The following is a 21,178-nucleotide window of genomic DNA, read 5'->3' as shown; positions in this document are numbered from 1 at the left end:
CTCGATAGCGCACATCCACCGCGTCGGGCCGGCCCCGGCGCACGCGCAGCACGAGCGCGCGGTATGGTGCGCCCTTGGGGTCGTCCAAGAAGCACTCCGGTGGCACCAGAATTTCGCATCCGACCAGACCGCTGGCCACAGCCGCCTCGAAGCTCGTTGCGGCGACCGACGCACCGCCCATCAGCTTCGCGATCGAGGGGTGAGCCGCGTAGCCGTGCTTCTCCATGAGCTCCAACGGAGCGTGCCGCCGCACAAAGGCGACCTCGGATACCACCTCCTCCTCCTCCTCCTCACACTGCGGTTCCTTTTGGGCCTCGCTGCCGCTGTTGTAGCTGATAGCGGGCTCGAGAGCCCGGCGGAACGAGGCGACAGGGAGGGCGGGCGGTACCAGCTGTTTGCTGCCCACCGAGTGCGTTGTGGCGCGGCGATCGATCCACTCCTCCGCTTCAACGAGGGCAGAGGTGTAGCAGGCGGAGCGGGGCTGCCTCCGTTTTGGGAGGCTCTGCAGGTCGCTCAGCGGCCGTAGCTGTGACCTCGGCCAGGATCCGGTCTGTGCACACGCAAGGTGGTGGTGAGGGCGCACAAGCTGGCAAGCGTGAGACTTTTAGGGCGTCGCGGCGGCGGGTATGGCGGCGTGTGTCGACACCTTGAAGTCGCCAAAAAAGAGGAGCTGTGCTCGCTCGGCGCCTACGTCGGTCACTTTTGCAGGCCACCACGACTTGCCGACGCGTGCAAGCACAACGTCATCCCTGTTCGCCGGGAAGAGAGGACAGGAGGATGGCATGGTGTTGTCGCTGCCTGAGGGCAGGACGCAGGAGCTTGACAGCAGGTCAACATGATACGAGTATGATGGTGACACGTAGAGAAAGATTGTTGACCCCTTCTATCTCCGCTGGTCACACGAAGCGACGGACGGCGGAGGGCGGACGGGCGCTAACCACGGGCAACTACACGCCGGAGGTTCAACGACGACTACTCGCCGCCTGGGTCGTTTGGGGCGCGCGGCTCCGTCGAGGACCGGGCGCTCCCCTTACTTACCCGGCCGGCGCAGCGTAGGTCCCACTCTGACGAATAGAGGGGAGGCACGGACGACGGCCCAATTCATCAACTCCACTCATCTTCTGGTGCCTAGCCCCGTGCAGCGGCGGTCCGCATGGGCGCCGCGGAAGCTGCTCGACAGGTTAATGACTGCACTCCAAAGTGCTCCAACATCGGAGAAAGCGACACCAACAACGAGGGAAACGACCACATCCGCCGTCGTATGACGCTCGGCAAGCAAACAAGAGAGCGAATCGGGGAGAACCGGAGCCCCGGGAGGATGGAAGATGGAGCTCCGGGACCGAGGACTAAGCAAGTGTCTTTGGGCGTGGTGTACCGTGTAATGTCCACTAGCTCCGACGTAGAGGGGGCGTCCTGCAATTAGGGGAAACCCGGTACGCGGGTCCAACCCTAGGAGAACCGTGTTTACTTTATGGCCCTTTCCCTGCGAACGCGCACCCCCCAGGGCTAGGGCTCTCTAGCCCGTAACCCGATGCCGATCATCCGGCCCGCTGGGTGCGCTTCTTGTCAGCTCCCCGGCCCTGGATGTGAGGTTGATGACTGCACTCCAAGTGCTCCAAGTGCCCGATGCCAATCATCCGGCCCGCTGGGTGTGCTTCTTAGTTCGGCCCTGGATGTGCGGTTGATGAAACTGCACTCCAAGTGCTCCAAGTGCTCCGCTCCAAAGTGCCCGACACTGGGCACGGACAGGTGGGCACGGACTGGCGCGCGCACTGGCACTAACACAGGCTCAGGCAAACCTTCAGAAAAGAAATGGCAAGTCTACTACCAAAGAATGCCTGTGTTGGCCTTGGCGGCGTGCCGTCCTCCCATCCCTCGCCTGCCTCTAGCGCCTCGGACCGGGGAGGCGGGAGCGTGTCACAGTTTTCTATCTTTCTACTGCGCTTTTCTAGACTTTCTTTACAAAGGATCAGGTCCCACAAGAAGCACCCCTACTTCTGCGCGCCCGCTTTTCTTCCCGCTTGCTTCCCCGCATCTCCGGGACACTGGGGCAGAAGCAGCGCGTCCATCTCCGCGCGGACGACGCCCACGCCCTCGCCTCGCCGCCGGATGCACCGCTCCGCCACCCGGAGCGCGGCGGCCTCGGCGGCGGCCTTCGCGTCGGCATCTGCAATGGGCAGGCCGCGCGCGCCTGCATAGCCCAGTGCGGTGCGGGCGAGCTCGCAGCCCGCGAAGCCCGCAGCGTCGGCGCCCGCCGCGCTAACGGTGGGCGCGTCGACGACGCCCTCCTTCATGCGCACGGCGTAGGCCTGGGTGTGGGAAGGATGCCGCGGGCTGAGAGAGGGCGACGCGTGTGGGAGGCCGGTTGTCTGCCGCTGGCGTGTGGGGCACTCGGCTCCCAAATCTCGCGCACGGCGGAGCGGAGCCGGCGGCAGGTGTCACTTGCCCCCGCCTCCGGCTGGCGCCCGGCGGCAAGCACGGCCGCGAGCAGGTACGACGAGAGGAGGCAGCCGACGTCGAGCCCGGGGGGGCCGTAGATTGCAAACTCCGGGTATGAGGGTCCCAGATGGATACTCTCTGAGCGGTTGCTCACACACTCGTAGCTGGGGTTTGTCGCCGGCGGCAAGCATTTGCGCGAAATATCGACACATGTGCACAGGCGGCTCTCTGAGACTAGACGCTGCAGCACACGGATAGGAGTTCCTGACGCCTTGAGTGGAGGTCCCTCCGCCGAGGCCGTCTCGCCGAAGGCAGCCGCTCGGCAGGCTTCCGGCTCGCTTCGGCCGTCGGCAGAGGGGCTGCCGAGGAGCACGAAACCGCGGGTGCACCTGGGCCGGGAGCCGGCCGCCGGAGGGAGCCGCACGCAGCCGGGGTGGGGCGCGGCGGCAGCCATCCGATTTCGCACTGTGGAAGACACGCGAAATCGGACGCGGTCTATCGACGCCTCACAGCCAGGTGGCTGCGGCTGGCGGATGCGCAGGTGTGGTCCGAGAGAGAGGCGCCGTGCATCGGCCTGTACTGAATGGCCGGCGCCCCCTGGGCAGCCAGTGGGCAGCAATCACAAGCTCGCGTGCGCCGGATTGCCAACCTCCTCCTGGACGATCGCGAGAAGCGCATCGATCGAGCCGATGCCCTCCCTCCCCTTGACTAAGCGGCAGCCGATCGCTAGTGCCGTCTTCTCCGCGGTCAGCTTGATCGCCTCCGGGGCCTTCTCCAGATCGTCCACATGCGCGGCGCCGACAATCCGCCGTATCAGCTCACAGCCGCAGAAGCCACATGCGAGCTGGAGCATCTCGGCCGTCGCGGCGTTGTCGGACTTGAGCGGCGTCGTTGCCCCGACGTATGTGACCCACACGGCGTGGATCATGGCGTGCACCTCTGGCGAGGGGCCGAGCGATGCCGCAAACACCAAGTTGGCGACAAACGAACCGACATCGAACGCTGCGGGGCCGAAAAAGGCAAACTCGGCGTCGATCACCTTTGCGGGGCCCGTGCCGCCGTCGGCCGGGACCATCACCGAGCCCGTGTGCAGGTCGCCATGCACGAGGCACTGCTTCGTCATTAGGAAAGTCGATCGCATGGCGAGCACGCCCTCGCAGAGGGCCGCATCGGCGCGGAGGGCGGCAGCCACGTCGGTGAGACCGCTCGAGCAGCGGTTCGTCCCGTCGGCCGCGTCGAGCGGCTTCGAGAAGACGTAGTCGGCCGTGATCCCGCACATCGTCTCGTTGTTGACCGTGCCCCAGCGCTCGGCGCCGGCAGTTCCGATCCATGTCGCCGAGTGAGTTACGGCCATGAAGCGCGCGACCTCCTCAACCGCCGCGGTGCCCTGCAGGCGGCGAGACATCAGCGCGCTGCGCATCAGCACGTAGCCATGGAGGTACTCGGTCACCATCACAAAACTCTCTGGGTCGCGGAGGATGAAGCGAGGGACGTAGTCAGGCGTGAGGGCCGCGTACGCCTGCATCACCTCGCTCTCGAGCACCATGCGCTCCGCGGCCAGTTTGAACGCCTCGCCGAGGACCTTGATGTAGCCCGGCGCCTGCTTCACAAACACTGCGCGAGCCTCATCCGCTGCCTCGCCCACAGAGAACGCAAAGTTGAGGTTGCCGTCGGTGATGTCGCGGACGACCAGCTCGGCGTCGAGTGCGAACGGCAGCGACGGCACGCCGGCGAGTTTCTCGCGCACGTACGCGACGACGCTTTTCGAGGTGAGCAGCGCCAGCTTGCACCCTTTGTGAAGGCTGTGAACACACCCCCCTGCGCGCGGGCCTTCTAGGCCCGGTAGTCTCCCCCCATCCCCAGGGCCTCCAGGGCTCGCACCTCAGCCTCTCACAGACCAGCGCATAGCGCCATAGGACGTATTTCCTCATAACAAGGGTCAAGGCTGTGAATGTTAACACCTAGCGGCTAGCGGGACGAGACACGAGTGTCGAGCGAACGACACAGGGGACTGCACACACTCACGCAAACGGACCGGCACTCACAAGCGAGCGACACACACGAGTGCACAAGATCACCTTGACCGCGCCCGAGGCCGGGTCGACCATCACCGAGCCAGCGTGCATGTCGCCGTGGCAGAGCGCGAGGCCGGTGCCGCCCTCGCCGCCGTACCGCGCCTTGAGAGCCTGGGCGGGCGAGGGGGCATCTTCACACGCGGGCGCCGTGAGCAGGCGTGCCGGTCGGGGCGCCTCCACAGCGGCCATGAAGGCCGCGTCCTCGCGCAGCGCCGCGGCGCGCGCGTCCTCGCGGTAGCACTTGGAGAAGAGGTGCTCGAGCTGCAGCCTGGCGGAGGCGCGGTCGGGTCGGAGGCGGGCAGAAGGAGGGTGGCGGCCTGCTCGCGCGCAGCCACCCCCGCGCAGCTCGCAGTTGGAGAAGCCAGCGGCAAGCGAAGAGGCGCGCTCCGGCGGGAGAGCAGCGGCGCGTGTGTGGACGCGTGCGCCGCGCCGAGGAAGTGGCCGAGGGCGCGCCCCACACCACTGTCGACGTGGCCCTCCACGAGCCTCTCGTGCAGCAGCACGCTCGTGCCGAGGTACTCGAGGATCAGCACCTGACGGGCAGAACTTCCGCCACGGGGCGCCGACTCGTGGGTGTGTGTGTGTGTGTGTGTGTGTGTGTGTGTGTGTGTGTGTGTGTGTGTGTGTGTGAGATTTTTAGCAATACCAAACAACTCTAACACTCTTTTCGCCGAAAAGCGCAGCGTAGCACCCCCTGTGAACAGCGCACAGCGCCATAGGACGTATTTCCTTCTCATAACAAGGGTGTGTGTGTGTGTGTGTGTGTAGGTGGGCGAGCTTCAAGCGCGCTCATCTCGATCGTCAAGGCGTCGCTACGCGCGGTCTTCCGCGGGGGGAGCTTCGTCGACGGGTGCGGGACCGCGGCGCAGACAGCGTTGCGGCGATGCCTCCGGCTGCTGCGGCGAGTGGCTTGCTGCTCGCTGCGATTGCGAAGAACTCGTCTCGTCACACGCCAAGGGGCTTATGCTCTGTCGAGACGTGAGGCGCATGCGCCCAGGAGGGGAGGGCGCACGCGTAACGCCGCTGCTAGAGATGCCTTTCGGGGCCCAGAGATAAAACTTCGGAGGCCTTGCGTGCCCTTCAAGTGTCCCCAGCAATGCCGGTGCTGCCACGGTGGCACAATGTGAATGATACACCGTCGCAGGATATGCAACGGTGGCATAAAGTGAATGATACACCGTCGCAGGATATGCAACGGTGGCATAAAGTGAATGATACACCGTCGCAGCTCCGCCGTTCATGGAGGCAACCGATGCGAGTCGACTGGTGTGTGTCGTCGTGGTTTCGTATCAAGAATACTCACTCACTCATAACAAGGGTCAAGGCTGTGAATATTAACACCTAGCGGCTAGCGGGACGAGCGTCGAGCGAACGACACGGGAGGACCTGGGGAGGAGTGTGGCTGCGAATGTGGGTGCGCCACACTGTGGAGTCTACGCAGAGAGCGGAATGAAGCAAGCGAGCCTTGACAAAGCCAGGCGTCTGCTTGAGGAAGATGGAGTTGCCGTCCGCACATGACACCCTGAAGGCATAGTTGAGGTTTCCGCCGTCGACCTCTACAGCGTGGGAGGCGCCATCCAGCGCACCGACGCCGTTCGCGTACGCTGGCGCGGTCTCTGCCGTCAGGAGCATGTCCACCGACGGCATCTGTGTGTTCACCGACTGCATATCTGCCATCTGAAAAAGGGCTGCACAACAAAGCTGCCCCGGCCCTCGCCGCCAAGGCAACGGTTGTGCTGTGAATAGCAGGCGTCTAGCGCGCGTGATAAGGTTTTTGCTCGCCTTCCCTGGGACCCCGTGTTGCGTGACTGTCTGTGTGCGATTTCTCGGGGTTGTATGTTTATGTGAATAGCAGGCGTGGTCTGTACTCGCAGCACCGATAGAGGCAAAGGCTATCTTTGAAGAAAGGCAAAGGCTATCTTTGAAGAAAAAATCAAGATATTCCGAGGAAAGAAAGAAAGAAAACAGACACGCCAAACGAGGGATGGGACGAGGACAGGGTCCCCACCTGCACGAGGCACGAGCAGGATTTTGGAAGGACGATCAGGGGGACAGGTGGGGCTCTCCTGCTCCTGACTCCGAGGAGCACTTGGAGCACTTAACCGGAAATTTTCTTTTGTCTGCGCCTCGTCTTTCTCGGAGTGGTGATAGCACCTCGCGACCTCTGTGGGCGCAGCGTCTCCGCCACATCGCCACATGCTCGCGCTCTACACGCTCGCTGCCTCGTTCCTCCTCCCCTCCCGGCTGCAAGCACCCGTCCCGGCTGCTGCGCACCGCACTCCCCAGCCCCGCGCCGCTGCCGACGAGTGCGTCGTCTTTTCAACGCTGGCGCAGCGCCGCAGCGTCGCGAAGTATGATTCGTCCAAGCCCGTGCCCGCGAATGTCGTGACTGCCGCGCTCGAGGCGGCGATCCTCGCGCCAAACCACTTTCTCACGGAGCCGTGGCGCTTTTACCAGTGCGGCCCCGAGACGGTCGCAAAGCTGTGTGCTCTGAACGAAGACAAGCGCGCGATGTTTGAGGGCGTACCGGGCTGGATCGTGGTGACTGTGGCGACCGAGTACGACGACGCGGGGCTAATCTCGACCAAGAAGGGCCTCGAGGATCACGCCGCAGTCTCGTGCGCCATCCAAAACATGATGCTCTCCTTCTCCGACGATGGGATCGGCGAGCCTCCGCCTCTGATCACCCGCCTCTGATCCATCCGCCTCCGGCTGCTCACGGGTCGCGACCCCGCGCCTGCAGGCAGCAAGTGGATGACCGGCGCTCTCGGCATCGCGCCCGAGGATATCCTCGGCGCTGTGGGCGCCGACGCGGCAGCAGAGCGCTTCATGGGCGCCGTGTGGTACGGCGCGGGCTCGCGTCCTCCATCTGAATCCTAGGCGCTGCCTCGTCCTCGCTCATGGCTGCCTCGTCCTATAGGCTACCCGGCAAAGCCGCTGGACCCCGAGAGCAAGGCGCGCCGCTGTGCCCTGGCCCGGCCGGGCCGGGCCGTGGCTGCTAGCTCGCCTTTCATACGACATGTTCGGCGTGCGCGCCTCCGCTCACACGCGACGCCTGCCTCCGCCTAGGCGCCGCCGCGCAAGCTCGGTCTCGAGGGCGTGCTCACCTCGCTGGCCTGAGGAGGCGCGGATACTTTGGCGGAGTTGGGGCGCCCCCTCGATCGGCACGCTCCGCCAGCGAGATGCGACGCGTCATCCGCAAGCACGTGTGCGAGAGACCTTGAATTTTGCACGCGATGTGTTGCGTTTTGCGCGCCGCCGCGTCTCCCCGGACCCCGCACCCCGAGCCCCGAAGCCGCGGTACGTAGAGCCTATATAGCGGTTCACAGGCTTCAGCCCAATCAGCGAGACGGTTCATCCCTAGGGGTGCACCAAAGAACATTGGTGCGCGGCGATGAAATTGGTTTTGAAAACCGTTACCGTGTTTTGTCATGAGATGGGCGATCGCATGCAAAAAACGACAGCGGCTCGGTCCGTGCGGGGGCTCGAGACCACGCGTGCTGCGGTCGAAGGCCAGTGCGGGGTGGCGGGGCACACACCGGACACGCAGGCACACTGACGCAGGCGCGCCCTCGGAGAGCCCGCCCACACTCACGCACGGCGCCGGCCCGCCACGCGGCCGCACGCCACCGGCCACCGAAGACCGCTACAGCGCTACTAGGTACGAGGGAGGAGGCGCTCGCGATTCGACTCGTCTCCACCACTTGTTTATCCCTGCCCAGCCCCTGTCTGCAGGAGGTCGAAGCAGCTGTAGCAGAGAGCTATGGGCTGTAGCAGAGGTATCAGCTGCAGCAGAGCTAGCTGCTGCAGCTCGGGAGGCGCACCCACGACGCGCCTCGCACCGCCGCGCCGCCGCCCGTGCCGAACGCCGCAACCACGGCCGGCAAGTCCGCCATGTCCGCAAGCACGACGTCGGCTCCGCGCCCGTCCTCGGACCGCTCCCTACAGAGGAGGAGGAGAGGCGCGTCCGGGCAGGGCCCCACCCGTCCCGCAGCCGCCTCGGCCGGTCGTGCCCGCGCATCAGCATCCGCGCGTGCCCGTCCTACTCCGAGGGCCCGAGGGACGGCTCAGGGACGGCTCATGTGCGCGCGAGACCTCGAGACCTCGGCCGGCTTCCTTGTCGGTGATGTGGGATGCGCCGACGTAGCCGACGATCAGGCCGATCTTCGCATTGGCGGCGGAGCCGACCCCGCTCGCAGAGTCCTCCACCGCAACGCACCTGCAGGGAGGCTCCGTGCACGCGTCCTGGACGGCTCCTGGACGGCTCCTGCCGACCCCGCTCGCAGAGGCGCTCCGCCGGCCACGCACCGGGCCGGAGGCAAACCCCCTCCTCCGCCGACGTACGAGGCGGCTCGCAGGTACACGTCCGGCGCCTGGCGAGCCGGCAGCAGAGGGTGGGGCGGCAGAGGCGGCGGCAGAGGCGGGGCGGCAGAGGCGGGGCGGCAGAGGCGGGCCGGCAGCAGGGTGCGCGCGGCGGGGAGGTGGGAGAGGGCGGGCTCCGCGGGAAAGCATGACCCGCCGGACAGGGCCCTGGGGAGGCGGGGCGAGGCTTCGAGCGCCGGCTTGAAGCGCGGCGGGTCGAAGTCCGACTCGCCCGAGTGGATGTTTGCGTCGTCGGACGGAAAGTGCGCCCGGAAGCCGCACGCGTCGACGCAGATTGGCACGCGCGGCTTGCCGGAGGTGGTGGCGATCACAAAGGGCACGCTGGCCTGCGGCGAGGCCGAGGCCAGAGGCTTCTCGTGAGAGGAGCTGCAACGCGGTGGGGCCCCGCGACCGGCGGCACGGCGCAGGTCGCCTTGACCAGCGCCTCGAGTGCGGCGGGCGTGTTCGGCGTCGGGGTGGCTGCGATCGCGAGCCGCGCGTTGGTGTCGGCCTTTTGCTGCGCGAGCAGGGTCGGCTCCGCCGCGCTGGCGGAGAAGATGTCGGCGAGCGTCTTCAGCCCCAGCTTTGCGCGCTGCGTGTCCACCGCCGCTGCGAGCGGCGAGGCTGTGAGCGCGCACGCCGCCAGGTCGCGCGCCCAGGCCTGCTCGATCGGCAGCAGCCCGCCGGACGCTGCGCGCTCCGCGTCCACCTTTTCGAGCATGAACTCGAAGGCCTTGCCGGCATTCTCCACCACAAAAGCGTCCCGGGCTGCGTCGAGCCCCGCCGGGTCCGTGGCGAGCCGCTCGAGCGACGGCATGAAGGGCGCGAGCTCCCAAAAGGCGACGTCCATCGCCGGCGCCTCGGTGTCGCCCAGCGTGCCGTCAAAGTCGAAGAGGACGCCGACGCTCAACATCGAAGACATGGGTATCCGACAACTTGGGCCGAGCGAGACTGCGGGCCGAACGCGCTTTAGGAACGCCAGCCGGTGCTTTGCCCGGGTTTCCGCCCCCCCTGTGGGGGCCCGCGGGCCCGTGAACATCTTTAGCTTGCCTTTATTTGTGAGCCAGGAATCGAACGGGTTGCAAAATGTGTCTCGGCACGGGTCGAAAGCCAGCCAGGGCGGCAGCATCGCGCCGCCAACCAAACGAGAATCTGAGGGAGGCGTGTAGAGGATGTAGAGTGTAGAGCGCTGTAGAGCGATGTAGAGATGTAGAGCGCTCTGGAGCGCTGCAGAGCTGTAGAGACTTGAGCTCTACATCCGGCCATCCGGCGCGGGACGGACTGCCTCCGTCCGATGTTAGAGCGATGTAGAGTGCGAATTCACAGTGAAATCACTAAGTAAATCGCGCTCAACATCGCTCTACATCGCTCTCTACATCGGGAGAGAGACACACACACAAACCCCTCTCCCTTTCTCCCACGCACGCCCAGGGCCGGGGAGCTAAGAAGCGCACCCATAAAGGCCGGACGATTGGCATCGGGTTGCGGGCAAGAGAGCCCTAGCCCTGGGGGGTGCGCGGTCGCAGGGCCATAACACGGGTCTCTGAGGGTTAGCTCCGCGCGCTCCGGGTTTCCCTAAGCGGCGGAATTTTCCCTCGCGCTTTGGGTCCCCCTCTAGCAGCAGAACGCCCCGCCTCAGCCCTCTACTCGGAGCTAAAGAACACTCTCCGAGGGTTGGACCCGCGTACCAGGTTCCCCTTCACACTGCATAAGTAAATAAATAAACAAAGAACTAGACAAATGCCAAATTCCAAATCGCAAACATACAAACCCAAACGCAGGCGGAATAAAACGGACATCCCAAGCTAGGGCTGGGTCGAGGACAGACACGTCCCCACCTTTGCAGGATTTTGCAAAAGCGAGGCGGGGAGGGCGCATCGCCGCGCGGAGAGAGGGCTGGGATAGGGGACAGGGCACGTACAGGGGATCTCTCTCGCATAAGATACGCACACTCGGCGGCGCGAGGGCAAGGCTGGGCGTCCTATGTTTGTGCTCCACCCCGGACCCCTCGCTCTCGGGCACTAGATCTATCCATCTGACCACTCATCTGAGGGGCTTGGCGAGCGGCGGCCCGCGCTGTAGCAAAGATTTTTCTTTTTTGGCCCGGATGGGTGGACGCGACGTGCGAGTAGGTAGGTAGAAAGGTGAAGAACAGCCAGGCTCGGACTGGACACCAACGCGGTATGGGTGGACGCTGGACAGATGATGACGACACGCACGAGCGACACACAGACACAAACAAGCTCACAAGACACACAGCCAGCGGGCTGCCACACACCCTGAGTCGGCGTACACATAACTCAAGGCCATATCCTCCCTGTCGCCCCCCCCAGCACTCCACGGTGCCAAGACTCTACAAACAAGGGCGCAACAAACAACAGACGACAGGAAGTGATATGCGAGGCTAGAGCGGGCTTGCTCTACCTCCAGCAATCTCTCCGGCCGGCGAGGCACGGACGAGACCGTGTGTGGGGTCTAGTGAGGTGTCTATGGACGCCCTCCTCAGAGGCTAGCTGCCTGCGGCTAGCCCTTCTCGCACTCACAGGCGATGACAACCCAATGTATGAGTGTATGCAAGCAGAGGCGCGTGTGCTAATTCTAGGCCGCACGTCGTGGCACTATGACGGAGGTAGACGTGCGACCGCAGCGCGCTCACCACAGTCTCGGTGGTGCGCGCGTGTTAGCGATAGAGTTGCGGGGAGAGCCATGCCCGACTTTTCGAAGGCGAGCCCCACGCCACGGATGCCAGCCGTGCTTTCGCGGCCACACACCGCACCCGGTTGGTTTCTCGTTTTGGGCGCAACGAGCGCCGCTTCCCAGGCGCCATGTCTACTGACGAGGCCCAGCTCCGGGAGCGCCTGGTCGGCGCCAAGCGCCGTAGTGCGAGCGTCGCCGCTGCGCCGCCGGCCCGGCCTCCCGCGGCGGCCGGGCCGCGGGCTGCGTCGCCGCAGTGTCGCAGCCTCTCGGCGCTGGTGGCGTCGCAGGTGGGAGCGAATGCCGCGGGCTGCTACCACGAGCTGCTGCGCGCTGAGTCGCGGCTGGCCTCGGAGCTCACCGCCAGGGCCGCCGCGTTCGAGCACGAGCTCCGGTTCGCAGGCGGCGCCACTGGGGTGCACTCGCCCACGCCGCGCACGCGTTTGGTCCGTCTCTTTGTCGGCTCGTCGCTCGAGCCGGCGCCGGCGCCGCAGGTCGCCGGCGCGCCCCCGGCGCAGCCCTCCGTCGCCTGGACGGTCAAGGTGTGGGCGAAACGCATCCAGGACCCGCCCGCGGCCACGCCGCCCGCCGAGGCTGCGGTGGCACAGCAGCAGCTGTCGGACAACGGCGGCGGCGAGGGCGAGGGCGGCGGTGGCAATGGCGAGGCCGCCGTCGCCCCTGCCGACGCCGACGCCGCCGCAGCAGCGGCGGCGGCGGCGGCGGCGGCGGAGGAACAGGAGCCTCTTGAGCTGCGCCGCTTCTTCTCTTCGGTGAGGTTCGAGGTGCGCGCCTCTGCCCGTCTCGACGTCTCGGGGAGGGGGTGGGGTGGGGTGGGGTGGGAGGGGTGGGAGGGGAGGGGGTGGGAGGAGAGGAGGGGGTTGGGGGGGGGGGGGGGGGGTTTCCGGGGGGGGGTTCCCCCGGGGAGGGTTTGAGGGGCTCCCCAGGGGCAGGCCCCCCTCGAGGGCCAGCCCCCGGGGACCCCCCTGCACCAGGACTGGTCGGCCGAGGGGCCGCAAGGCGCCGCTGCGCAGCCCGCACCGGCCCGCTGCCCGCTCGTGCGGCCCCCGAGGGGCGTGAGGAGTGGCGAGTAGGCGGTGCGCGCGTGGTGGTGCTCTCCCGCTCTTCGCCCGCGGACGTGCCCCAGCTCATCTGCCGCCTCATCCTCGGCCTGCCTCGCGGCCCAGCCTCGGTCCAGCGCTACATGCTGATGCCTCCGCTCGCCGCCGCGCTGGCGCAGCCGCCAAACACATTCCTCACGCACCGCGACCTGTGCAGCATGGTGCGGTGGGCGCTGCACCACGACCGAGCAAAGGCGCCGCTCCTGCAGCTGGTCGGCAGGCAGCCCTCGGCCAGCGCGTCGCTCTGCGAGACGATGCACCTGCTGCGCCAGGCGAGGCGCCCGCCCGCCTCCCTCCCTCTTCTTCGCTCCCACGCCCCCGCCCGCCGGCCCGCAGGAGCAGCACTACCGCACGCTCGACGCCCTCCCCTTCGTCATCCACCACGTCATCGCTGACGGGCCTCACGCCACGCGCGACTCACCCGCGCCGCCCCACAGGCGCCGCCACGCGTGCGTGACGCGGCTAGACGATCGCACGCCGTAGGCGGGCGTACGACCTCCAGGTCCTCGAGCCGCCGGAGCCGCCGCAAGACGCGCCGAGCCTCTCCTCGCTGCTGGCCGGCTTGGCGGAGGGCAGGCAGGCGGACGGGGCGGCGGAGCTCGACGCCTCGCTGCAGGAGACGCTCTCCGCGCTGGAGGCGCACGCCTCCCGCCGCGCCTTTCTGCGCTCGCTCCTCTATCGCCCGCCCGAGCCCGACCCGCCGCCCGAGCCGCCGCCTCCGACCGAGATGGAGGTGGAGCCAGAGCCGACCTCCGCCGCGCCGCGAGACGGAAGGCTGCGCAAGCCGCACGAGTTCGGGTTCGCGCTTGCAAAGGCGGGAGGCGCCGGGGGAGAGGGCGGGACGGGGGGGCAACATTCTCAGCCGATCGGCCTCGCCCAGGCGCACCGCTCCGACGCGGCCGCCTCGAGAGCCGCGCTGGCGGCGCTGCTTGCCCCTCGGCCAGAGGGAGGGCTTGCGGATGGCGCGGCGCCGTTTGCAGGCACCGGCACAAGCTGGGCGGTGCACGCTTGCAACGCCGCCCGCTAGTGCCAGAGTAGTGGGCTACTGGGTGCGCAGAGAGGGCTTGGGCGCGGTGCCCCAAAAAACACAAGGAGAAGCAGGCATACGTTTAATACCATGTTGATATTCCCTATTCGCGCGCGGACCACACCGGATCTAGCGCCGTGCGGGCCGCCCGTGTGCGTGTGGGCTGTGGCGGCGCGGCGTCGCCGCCGCGCAGCTCCGCGCACCCCCACCCGGCTTCCTAGACCTTAATATATCCTCCACGGTACTACGCGGTAGATCAAACAAATTCCAGGTAGATCTAAATAAAAAACGGACAGATAGAAAGAAAGAAAGAAAACAGACAACTTTGCCCGGCGCTTTCTTTTGCTCTGCCTGTTGCCCGCGAACGGCCGTTTTTCCGTCATGCCTGAGTACCGCGAGCCTTCCTGCCTCCGTGACGTCGCCGCCTTCCACCGCCTCTTCAAGGCGCCTGTTGTCGTCTCGCCAGCAATCCCTGACGCCAAGAGGTGCGCCCTGCGCGTGGAGCTGCTGCAGGAAGAGCTGAACGAGCTAAAGGAGGCTATCTCGCAGAACGATCTGGTCGAGGTGGCCGACGCCCTCGCCGACATCCAGTACGCCGGGGCCGTTCACGAGTTCGGGCTCGGCACAAGGTTCGCCGACCTGTTTGCTGAGGTTCAGAGATCAAACATGAGCAAGGCATGCGCCACGAGGGAGGAGGCCGAGGCGACCGTCGCGCACTACGCAGCCAAGGATCAGCCGGCGAGGATCGAGGAGTGCGACGGCCAGTACCTCGTTTACCGCACGGCCGACAACAAAGTGTTGAAGTCGGTAAAGTACTCTCCGGCGGCGCTGCAGCCCATAGTGGAGGCGGGCAAGGAGAACTGACGGCCTTGGGGGGAGCGCGCAGGCCGACGCGCGTCGGCCTCGACTGGGGAATGGTGGACGTGTATTCCACGCCGTGTTTCAGTATGGAGTTTATCTCGGCCGTCCTGTGGCGTGTGGCGGTGCGGTGTGTGGCGCCGCTGCGCGCACAGGTGCACACTGCCACTGGACCGTGCGACGGTGAGTTTTATATAGACGAGAGCCGCGCACGACGGCTCTCTTGCGTGCGTTACCCACAAAGCTTTGCTGCGCTCTCCTTTGGCGGGCGCCTCAAGCCACAAGTGTCAAGCCCTCGCCGTTCTCTCGCCTCATTCGCTGCTGGGCCTGGGGTCGACTGCGGCGCCACCAGTTGGCAGCGCCAGCCTCGCCGCCCACTCCCACTCGGCGGCGACCTCCTCCTCCGAACGAGCGCCCGACGCGATCGCGTCCGTCAGCCTGTCCGCCTCTGCCTCGCTCAGCAGCGCGCGGCGAACCGCCGCGTCGAGCAGCGCCGTCACGTCCCCGGCGTCGGCCTCCTCGACGGCCGAATGGGGCGGGGCGGGCGCGGCGCCACCCGCAGGCGCTGCTCCTTGCGTGGCGCACTCGGCCGGCTCGGCCCGCTCGGAAGAAGCGGCGGCAGCGGCGGCAGCGGCGGCGGCGGCAGCAGCTGCGGTGCTCGCAGCTGCGGCGGCGGCCAGGTCCTCCGCCACGACTGCGGTGGGGCCATGGCTCCGCTCGATGCGCGCCGTGAGCGAGACGGGCACGGCCCCCACCGCCAGCTGCCGCTGCGCCGTCCGCCGCTGCCGCTCTGGCAGTGCACCGAGCCTCGACTCGAGCGATGCGTGCGCCTGCGCCTCCTTGGCCTCGAGCTCTTCGGCTGTAGGCGGCGCCGGCGGCGCGCGCATGCACTTTGCGCACACGCGGCGCGAGCCCGCGCACGGAGGGCAGAGCTGGTGGTAGGCTTGGTGCACCGCCTTTTGGTTGCAGCCGAGGCACTTTGCCGGCTGCTTGAGCGGCTTGTACTTGCCGTACCGGCGCTTCCACTCAATCACCTCGTAGCACCTGTGCGCGGAGCCGTCGCGCGCTCATGCAGGGGGCGGCGACTCGGCCGGGCCGGGCAGCCGCGCACTTGGCGCAGACGCCACCGCGCAGGTCGAGCTTGCCGACCTTGTCCTGCAGCGTGTTGTGCTTGTCCGCCGAGGCGGGGACCCACGCGAAGCTGTTCTGGTGCTTCGGCGGGCCGGAGCGGCGGGCGTTGGTGCCCGGCATGCGGCGGTAGACTGGCGTTAATTTCGGCGAGGCTAGCGGCGAGGCAGCGAGGCTAGCGAGGCTAGCGAGGCTGCTAGCTTGCTGCGGCCTCGTCGTCCGCGATGAACCTTTTCTTTTTTCCAGTTTCTTCTTCCCCCCCCCCTCTCTCTCTTCATATTTAACTCGGGGGCACGGGACGCGGCACAAACGGGGCACCTCTCTCTCTCTCTCTCTCCCTCTCTCAGAGACGCAACGCGCTAGCATTTCTGTGCGAGTGTGAGCACCCACGCTCGGTGGGATGTCTCAGTCGCGGTGACCGGTGTGAAGGCCTATTTTCGGTGTGTTCTGGCTCTATCAGCGCACCCCGCTGCCAACGGCACCCAACCGGTTCGTGCCGGTATATATGGCCCCAAGTACCACCCCACGGTAAGCCTGGTAGGCGTGGGTATGCCTTGTGTAAGCGTCTGTAAGAACAGCCAGTCCATGTAAGTACCCTGTAGACAGCTGTAAGTTTTGGTCTACGCCCAAAAGCCGGCCACGCCTCTAGCAATCCTACGTCTTCTAGGACTAAGAGCAGCTCCGCTCCCAAGGTGACTTGGTGACGCCTACGACTACTACCAGCGCGCTCGCAATCCGAGCAAAGGCTAGGATTGCGAGCAGCACTGCTCACAATCCTAGCGACAGGCCTCCGATTGCGAGCAGGAGCGCTCGCAATCCTAGAACTTTCGCCGATTACGAGCGACACCGCCCACAGTCCTACGACTTCTAGGATTGCGCGCGGGTCCCCTCGCAATCGGTGCGATCACTGTTTGGATTGTGAGGAGACCATCCCGGCGCGCTCACTCACAAGCGCTCGCGGCTGGAGTGTTTGGGAGCGCCCTATGTGCAATCCTTGGATCATTGCTATCAGTACGACAGGGAGACTCTAGAGTATCCGTCGTGCAAAATGTAGGATTGCGAGCGCTCCTGCTCGCAATCGGAGGCATGTTGCCAGGATTGTGAGCTAAGCTGCTCGCAACCCTAGACTTTGCTCGGATTGCGAGCGCGCTGGTAGTAGTCGTAGGCGTCACCAGTCACCTTGGGAGCGGAGCTGCTCTATAGGCATAGAAGATGAAGGATTGCGAGCGTGGGTGCTCACAATCGCACAGGAGATGCTACGATTGCGAGGAGTGCTGCTCACAATCCTTCGACTTCTAGGATTAAGAGCGAGGCTGCTCTCAATCCTAGCCTGGTAGAAAAGAAGGTTCACCCGCACAACCCCGGGCCCGAAATCGCAGAGAGACAGTCACGCAACACGGGGTCCAGGGAAGGCGAGCAAAAACCTTAGATCTATCGCGCGCGCTAGGCCGACTCGGAGCTGCACCGGTCAGGCGCGCAGCCGGAGAGAGAGGGAGGCGCTCAATCGCCGCACGCGGCGAGCGCCTCCATCATCTCCGCCTCATACGCACCCTCCACCCCCGCGCCCGCGCCTGTAGCGTCCGTGCGCGCGAGGATGGCCTCGCCGGGTAGCCGCAGCAGAGGCAGCAGCAGCGGCGGCAGAAGCGCGGCAGCGGCAGCCGTAGCCGCCGTCGCCGTCGGTCGCGCGCTCGCTTTGGCCTACGTTTTTCTCGCCCACTACTATCTAGATTCTTTTTCCGTATTCTTTCCGTATTCTTGTCCCAAACAGGGTCTATATTCTCGAATATGCCACAAGAGTACAGCTCCAAATCGGGCCTACCTATATTCTCAAATATTCATTATATTCCCGCTGAAAATCGCTGAAAATCGCTTCGAAAAAGAATATAGAATCGGAAGAATAACGTATGAAGGCCAACGCTCGCTCAGCATCTTTCTTGAACGAATGCCCACGATGAGCAGCGAGGCGAGGGACAAGGGGTCTCCTCGCTGCCGATCGTCGGCCCGATAAACTGCAGCATGAACATCTCCAATAACACGAGCGTAGGGGAAGAAAGTGGTAGCTCACACGGTCACACCTTGCTGTCGCCTGTCACAAAAAGAGAAAAAGGAGCCAAAGCGAGAGCAGAGAGAGAGAGAGAGAGAGCGATGATGTGAAAATTGTGACCAAAATCCGCTGTGATCAAGAGGAAGTAAGCTCGTAGCCTGGTAGAAAAGAAGGTCCAACGGGTTTTCTTTTTCCCATTTAGGCAAGGCTCCGGCAAGGGGCCGACCAGCGCAATGTCTTCGCTCTTCCCCACTTCCCGCTGGTCCGTCCTGGTCGCCTCAATGCTGCTCGAGCTCTGCGGCGGGAGCGTGTACATCACAAACCTCTACCTCGCCGCGCTTCGGCCGCGCCTGTTTCCTGGCGCCGCAGACGGCGAGGCGCTCATGGAGTACTTGGTCTTCGCGTCCAACCTGGGCAACTGGGTGCCGCTCGCCGGCTTTTTGTACGACGCGCGCCGAGGCGGCCCGCGGACGGTCGTCTTTGCGGGCGCGGCGCTCACGCTGCTCGGCTACGGCGGCCTCTGGCTCTGTTCCGCGTTTGATGTGCACGCCAACTTTGCGGTACTCTGGCTGCTCTGGTTCCTGTGGGGGCACGGGTCGGGCTACTTCGACTGCGCCGCCATTGCCACCTGCAGCGCCAACTTCCGCGAGTCGCGCGGCCTCGTGCTCGGGCTGACAAAGTCCTTCTACGGCCTGTCTGGCTCGCTGCTGACGCAGGTTTTCCTCGCTTTCTTCGCGGCGCCCGACGCGGCGCCCGCCTTCCTCCTCTTCCTCGGCGTCGCCCTCTGCCTCCTCGCACTCGCACTCGCGCCGCTGGTCCGCCGCCTCGCCCCGCCGCGCCCGCTCGACGCCGACTCGCCCTCGCGCCGCTTTGCGCGCGGCTACGCCCTCGTCGGCGCCCTCGCCGTCGCGATGGTGGCCATCAGCCTGCTGCGCGCCTTCTCGCCGCTCGCCGCAAGCCGCGCCTTCTCGCTCGGCGCCCTCGGCCTCGTCGCCGCCTCCCTCCTCGCCCTGCCCAGCCTCGCGTGGGGCGCCGCCGCAGCCGCCGGCTCGCCCTCCGTCGGCTCGTCCTCGGTGGCCGGCCGGGTGGGGCTGCTCGAGGAGGCCGACGCCGCCGCCGCTCGACGCGAGAGCGGGGCGGGCCCCACGCAGCACGCGCAGCACGCGCCGCAGGGGCCGCCGCTGCAGCTCTCGCCGCCTCCGGACGGGCAACAGCCAGGGAGCGGCGTCTGGGCGTCGGTGGCGAGCGTCGATTTCGGCCTCCTCTTCGTCGCGGCCTTTGCCGGCTGGGGCGGCGGCATCGTCTTGCTCAACCACATCGGCAAGATCGTCACTGCCGCCGCGCCCGCGCAGGCTTCATCCCAGGCGTCCCCCATCCTCGTCTCGCTCCTCTCCGCCTGCAACTGCATCGGCCGGATGGCCGCTGGCGCCTGCTCCGACGCACTCTCGCGCAGGCGCGTGCCGCGGCCGCACTTGCTCGCCGCGGCCACTTGCCTGATGGGCGCGGCGCACGCGGCGCTGCTCGGCGCCGCGTCGCCGCCGCTGCTCTACCTCGGCGCCGCCGCCGGTGGCGCCGCCTACGGCGCGGTGTGGTCGCTCCTGCCGTCGATCGTGGGCGACATCTTCCCGGCCCGCCACTTTGCGACGGTGTACAACCTCTTCTCGCTCGCCGCCTCCTCCTCCTCCCTCCTCCTCTCCACCCTCCTCGCCACCAAAGTGTACGCCGCGCACGCTCACGTCACGACGCCCGGCGCCGCCGCCGAGTGCCACGGCTCCCTCTGCTATCGCGCCACCCACCTGGCCATCCTCGGCGCGTGTGCGGCGGGCACTGCGGGCGCACTGGCGCTAGGCGTGCGCAACCGGGCCATCTACCGAGGCAAGCTGCTCGACCGCGCTGCAGTGTGACAGCTGGGCAGGCGCGGGTCGCGGGGTCGCGTGAGGCGTGTGCTCTGTTCTCTCTCTCTCGATTACCGAGAATTACATATGCGCGTCCAAACACCCCCGCACACCACACAGACACACACCTCCCCACTTCCCCATCTTCCTCACTGTTTGTGGGGGAAGACTGGCTAGAGCCTAGATGCGACACTGGTGCGTGTATTGCGCGGCGCGATTTCCCGATATGGACGGCCTACCCCCCGGCGCCGCGACTTAGGACTTTTATCGTTGTGCTTGTGGGCGCCCCCTGTGGCCCCCCTGCCCCCTCTTTTACACACCACTCAAAACCTGTGACCCACCTAGCTATATACTCCGACGACCGACCCAGTAGCTTACGTACGACGCAGACCCCCACACACGCGCGGAGTGATCTGTGTGTGTTTTCCTCACTGCTCATTGAGCTCCATTAGCAAGGAGCGACTCCACGTCACACCTTCCGCTTCCGGCCGAGCGGCGCCTTTCGCTCGGCGTCCGCCTCCCCGATCCCGGCGCCGCCCTCGGCGGACTCGTCGTCGTCGGCGAGCGGGCGGATGGGGAGGCACTCGAGCTCGATGTCCGGGTCGTCCGCGTCCGGAAAGTGCGCCAGCTCGGAGGGCTCGAGGGTGACAATGTCGATGTGCTCCGCCTCGTCCTCCGCCTTGGCCTCGACCTGCGCCGGCTGCTGGTCAAACTCGTCCTCGCGCTCCTACTCGCGGCTGCGCCCGTGAAGAGACGCGTCCCGCTGCGGCGGTGGCGTCCCCGCCGCCTCGCGCGCCTCGTACTCCTCGTTCTCCTCGAGCTCCTTGAAGTCGGGCGCGAAGGCGGACCAGTTCTCGCAGTACTGCTTCGTCCAGACGAAGATGTCGCCCGACTTAGCGCAGCAGGCGAGGATCGGCCGCGTCGGGTGGTACGCGAAGTAGACAATCGGGTCCTGCGCAGGGATTATTAATTATTAATTAATAATTAATAATTAAAATGATTAATTAATAGTAGACAATCGGGTCCTGCGCAGGGCGCAGGGGGGCGACGAGGGAGGGGGGGGAGTGGCGGGTGAAGGGGTGCGGGGGTGCGGGGGCCGGCGAGACCGCGCCGAGGCACCTCACGAGCGCGTCGAGGGAGGGAAGGGGCGAGGGGCGGGAGGGGGAGGGGGGAGGGGGAGGCGCCACTCCTTTGGCCCGTCCAGCATCTTTGCAAGCTGGCGGTCTCCGTCCCAGATGTAGAGCTTCTGCTCGGCGGCCGCCGCCGCGCCGATGACGTGCTCTGAGTCCGAGGTGAAGGCTGCGAGCGCCTGTGCTGCCCGGCGGGGGGGCGGGTCCCGGCGAGGGCAGGCGGGGGCGGGAAGCAGGGAGGGGGGGGGGGCAAAGGGGGGGGGGAAAACCAGGGGCTTTCCCAAGGGCGGGGGCGCAAGCAAAGGGGGCCCCCGGCCAGGAAGGGGGCCCAAGAAAAAGGCTTTTTCTCCCATGAGGTGCGGGCTTGACGTAGTGGTTGAGTAAGAGAGATAAAAAAAATTTTTTTTC

The 21,178-nt window shown here is 66.0% G+C and overlaps 8 protein-coding genes across 8 annotated transcripts in view; 3 read left to right on the top strand and 5 right to left on the bottom strand.

Annotated features, from left to right (window-relative positions):
• Positions 1–1,991: 1,991 nt before the first annotated feature.
• EMIHUDRAFT_201565 (hypothetical protein) lies at positions 1,992–2,893 on the bottom strand (the record flags this gene model as incomplete). The annotated part of the gene is made up of 2 exons (XM_005787829.1): positions 1,992–2,309; positions 2,414–2,893. The coding sequence occupies 2 exons, from the start codon at positions 2,891–2,893 to the stop codon at positions 1,992–1,994; spliced, it is 798 nt and encodes a 265-aa protein (XP_005787886.1).
• A 165-nt stretch (positions 2,894–3,058) lies between these two features.
• Positions 3,059–6,161, bottom strand: EMIHUDRAFT_201564 (hypothetical protein; the record flags this gene model as incomplete). Its single annotated transcript, XM_005787828.1, has 6 exons — positions 3,059–4,230; positions 4,334–4,365; positions 4,510–4,625; positions 4,695–4,782; positions 4,932–5,047; positions 5,940–6,161. 6 exons carry the CDS (start codon positions 6,159–6,161, stop codon positions 3,059–3,061), a joined length of 1,746 nt encoding a protein of 581 aa, XP_005787885.1.
• Positions 6,162–6,681: 520 nt separating this feature from the next.
• Positions 6,682–7,921, top strand: EMIHUDRAFT_352067 (hypothetical protein). The gene is made up of 4 exons (XM_005787827.1): positions 6,682–7,179; positions 7,258–7,362; positions 7,435–7,469; positions 7,584–7,921. The coding sequence occupies exons 1-4, from the start codon at positions 6,711–6,713 to the stop codon at positions 7,632–7,634; spliced, it is 660 nt and encodes a 219-aa protein (XP_005787884.1). The 5' UTR covers positions 6,682–6,710; the 3' UTR covers positions 7,635–7,921.
• A 390-nt stretch (positions 7,922–8,311) lies between these two features.
• Positions 8,312–9,798, bottom strand: EMIHUDRAFT_98480 (hypothetical protein; the record flags this gene model as incomplete). Its single annotated transcript, XM_005787826.1, has 5 exons — positions 8,312–8,456; positions 8,498–8,556; positions 8,610–8,733; positions 8,823–9,223; positions 9,289–9,798. The coding sequence occupies 5 exons, from the start codon at positions 9,796–9,798 to the stop codon at positions 8,312–8,314; spliced, it is 1,239 nt and encodes a 412-aa protein (XP_005787883.1).
• Positions 9,799–11,701: 1,903 nt separating this feature from the next.
• EMIHUDRAFT_201560 (hypothetical protein) lies at positions 11,702–14,579 on the top strand (the record flags this gene model as incomplete). The annotated part of the gene is made up of 6 exons (XM_005787825.1): positions 11,702–11,737; positions 11,861–11,986; positions 12,563–12,643; positions 12,715–12,900; positions 13,191–13,688; positions 14,160–14,579. 6 exons carry the CDS (start codon positions 11,702–11,704, stop codon positions 14,577–14,579), a joined length of 1,347 nt encoding a protein of 448 aa, XP_005787882.1.
• Positions 14,580–14,884: 305 nt separating this feature from the next.
• EMIHUDRAFT_201559 (hypothetical protein) lies at positions 14,885–15,824 on the bottom strand (the record flags this gene model as incomplete). The annotated part of the gene is made up of 4 exons (XM_005787824.1): positions 14,885–15,088; positions 15,266–15,403; positions 15,476–15,617; positions 15,685–15,824. The coding sequence occupies 4 exons, from the start codon at positions 15,822–15,824 to the stop codon at positions 14,885–14,887; spliced, it is 624 nt and encodes a 207-aa protein (XP_005787881.1).
• A 2,154-nt stretch (positions 15,825–17,978) lies between these two features.
• EMIHUDRAFT_201557 (hypothetical protein) lies at positions 17,979–19,649 on the top strand (the record flags this gene model as incomplete). Its single annotated transcript, XM_005787823.1, has 2 exons — positions 17,979–19,202; positions 19,509–19,649. 2 exons carry the CDS (start codon positions 17,979–17,981, stop codon positions 19,647–19,649), a joined length of 1,365 nt encoding a protein of 454 aa, XP_005787880.1.
• Positions 19,650–19,981: 332 nt separating this feature from the next.
• EMIHUDRAFT_433832 (hypothetical protein) overlaps positions 19,982–21,178 on the bottom strand; it is a 2,768-nt gene continuing 1,571 nt past the window's right edge. The window contains exons 3-5 of the mRNA XM_005787822.1: positions 20,830–20,949; positions 20,437–20,592; positions 19,982–20,367 (exon numbers count right to left, since the gene is read on the bottom strand). Coding sequence (XP_005787879.1) covers positions 20,110–20,367; positions 20,437–20,592; positions 20,830–20,949 — 534 coding nt within the window. The 3' untranslated portion in view covers positions 19,982–20,109. The remainder of the gene's footprint in view (positions 20,368–20,436; positions 20,593–20,829; positions 20,950–21,178) is intronic.

This window comes from Emiliania huxleyi (assembly GCF_000372725.1).
Source record: "Emiliania huxleyi CCMP1516 chromosome Unknown EMIHUscaffold_14, whole genome shotgun sequence".
Classification (NCBI taxonomy): Eukaryota; Haptophyta; order Isochrysidales; family Noelaerhabdaceae; genus Emiliania; species Emiliania huxleyi.
The sequence above is the reverse complement of the archived record's forward strand: the minus strand, read 5'-3'. Positions and strand labels throughout refer to the sequence as shown.

What these genes read in the sequence shown, in the direction of transcription:
- EMIHUDRAFT_352067 (XM_005787827.1), top strand. Translation starts at nt 6,711, where the DNA reads ATGCTCGCGCTCTACACGCTCGCTGCCTCGTTCCTCCTCCCCTCCCGG. An exon ending in CTTCTCCGACGATGGGATCG is followed by an intron (nt 7,180 to 7,257) that starts GCGAGCCTCCGC and finishes CCGCGCCTGCAG; the next exon opens with GCAGCAAGTGGATGACCGGC. An exon ending in CGCTGGACCCCGAGAGCAAG is followed by an intron (nt 7,470 to 7,583) that starts GCGCGCCGCTGT and finishes GCCTCCGCCTAG; the next exon opens with GCGCCGCCGCGCAAGCTCGG.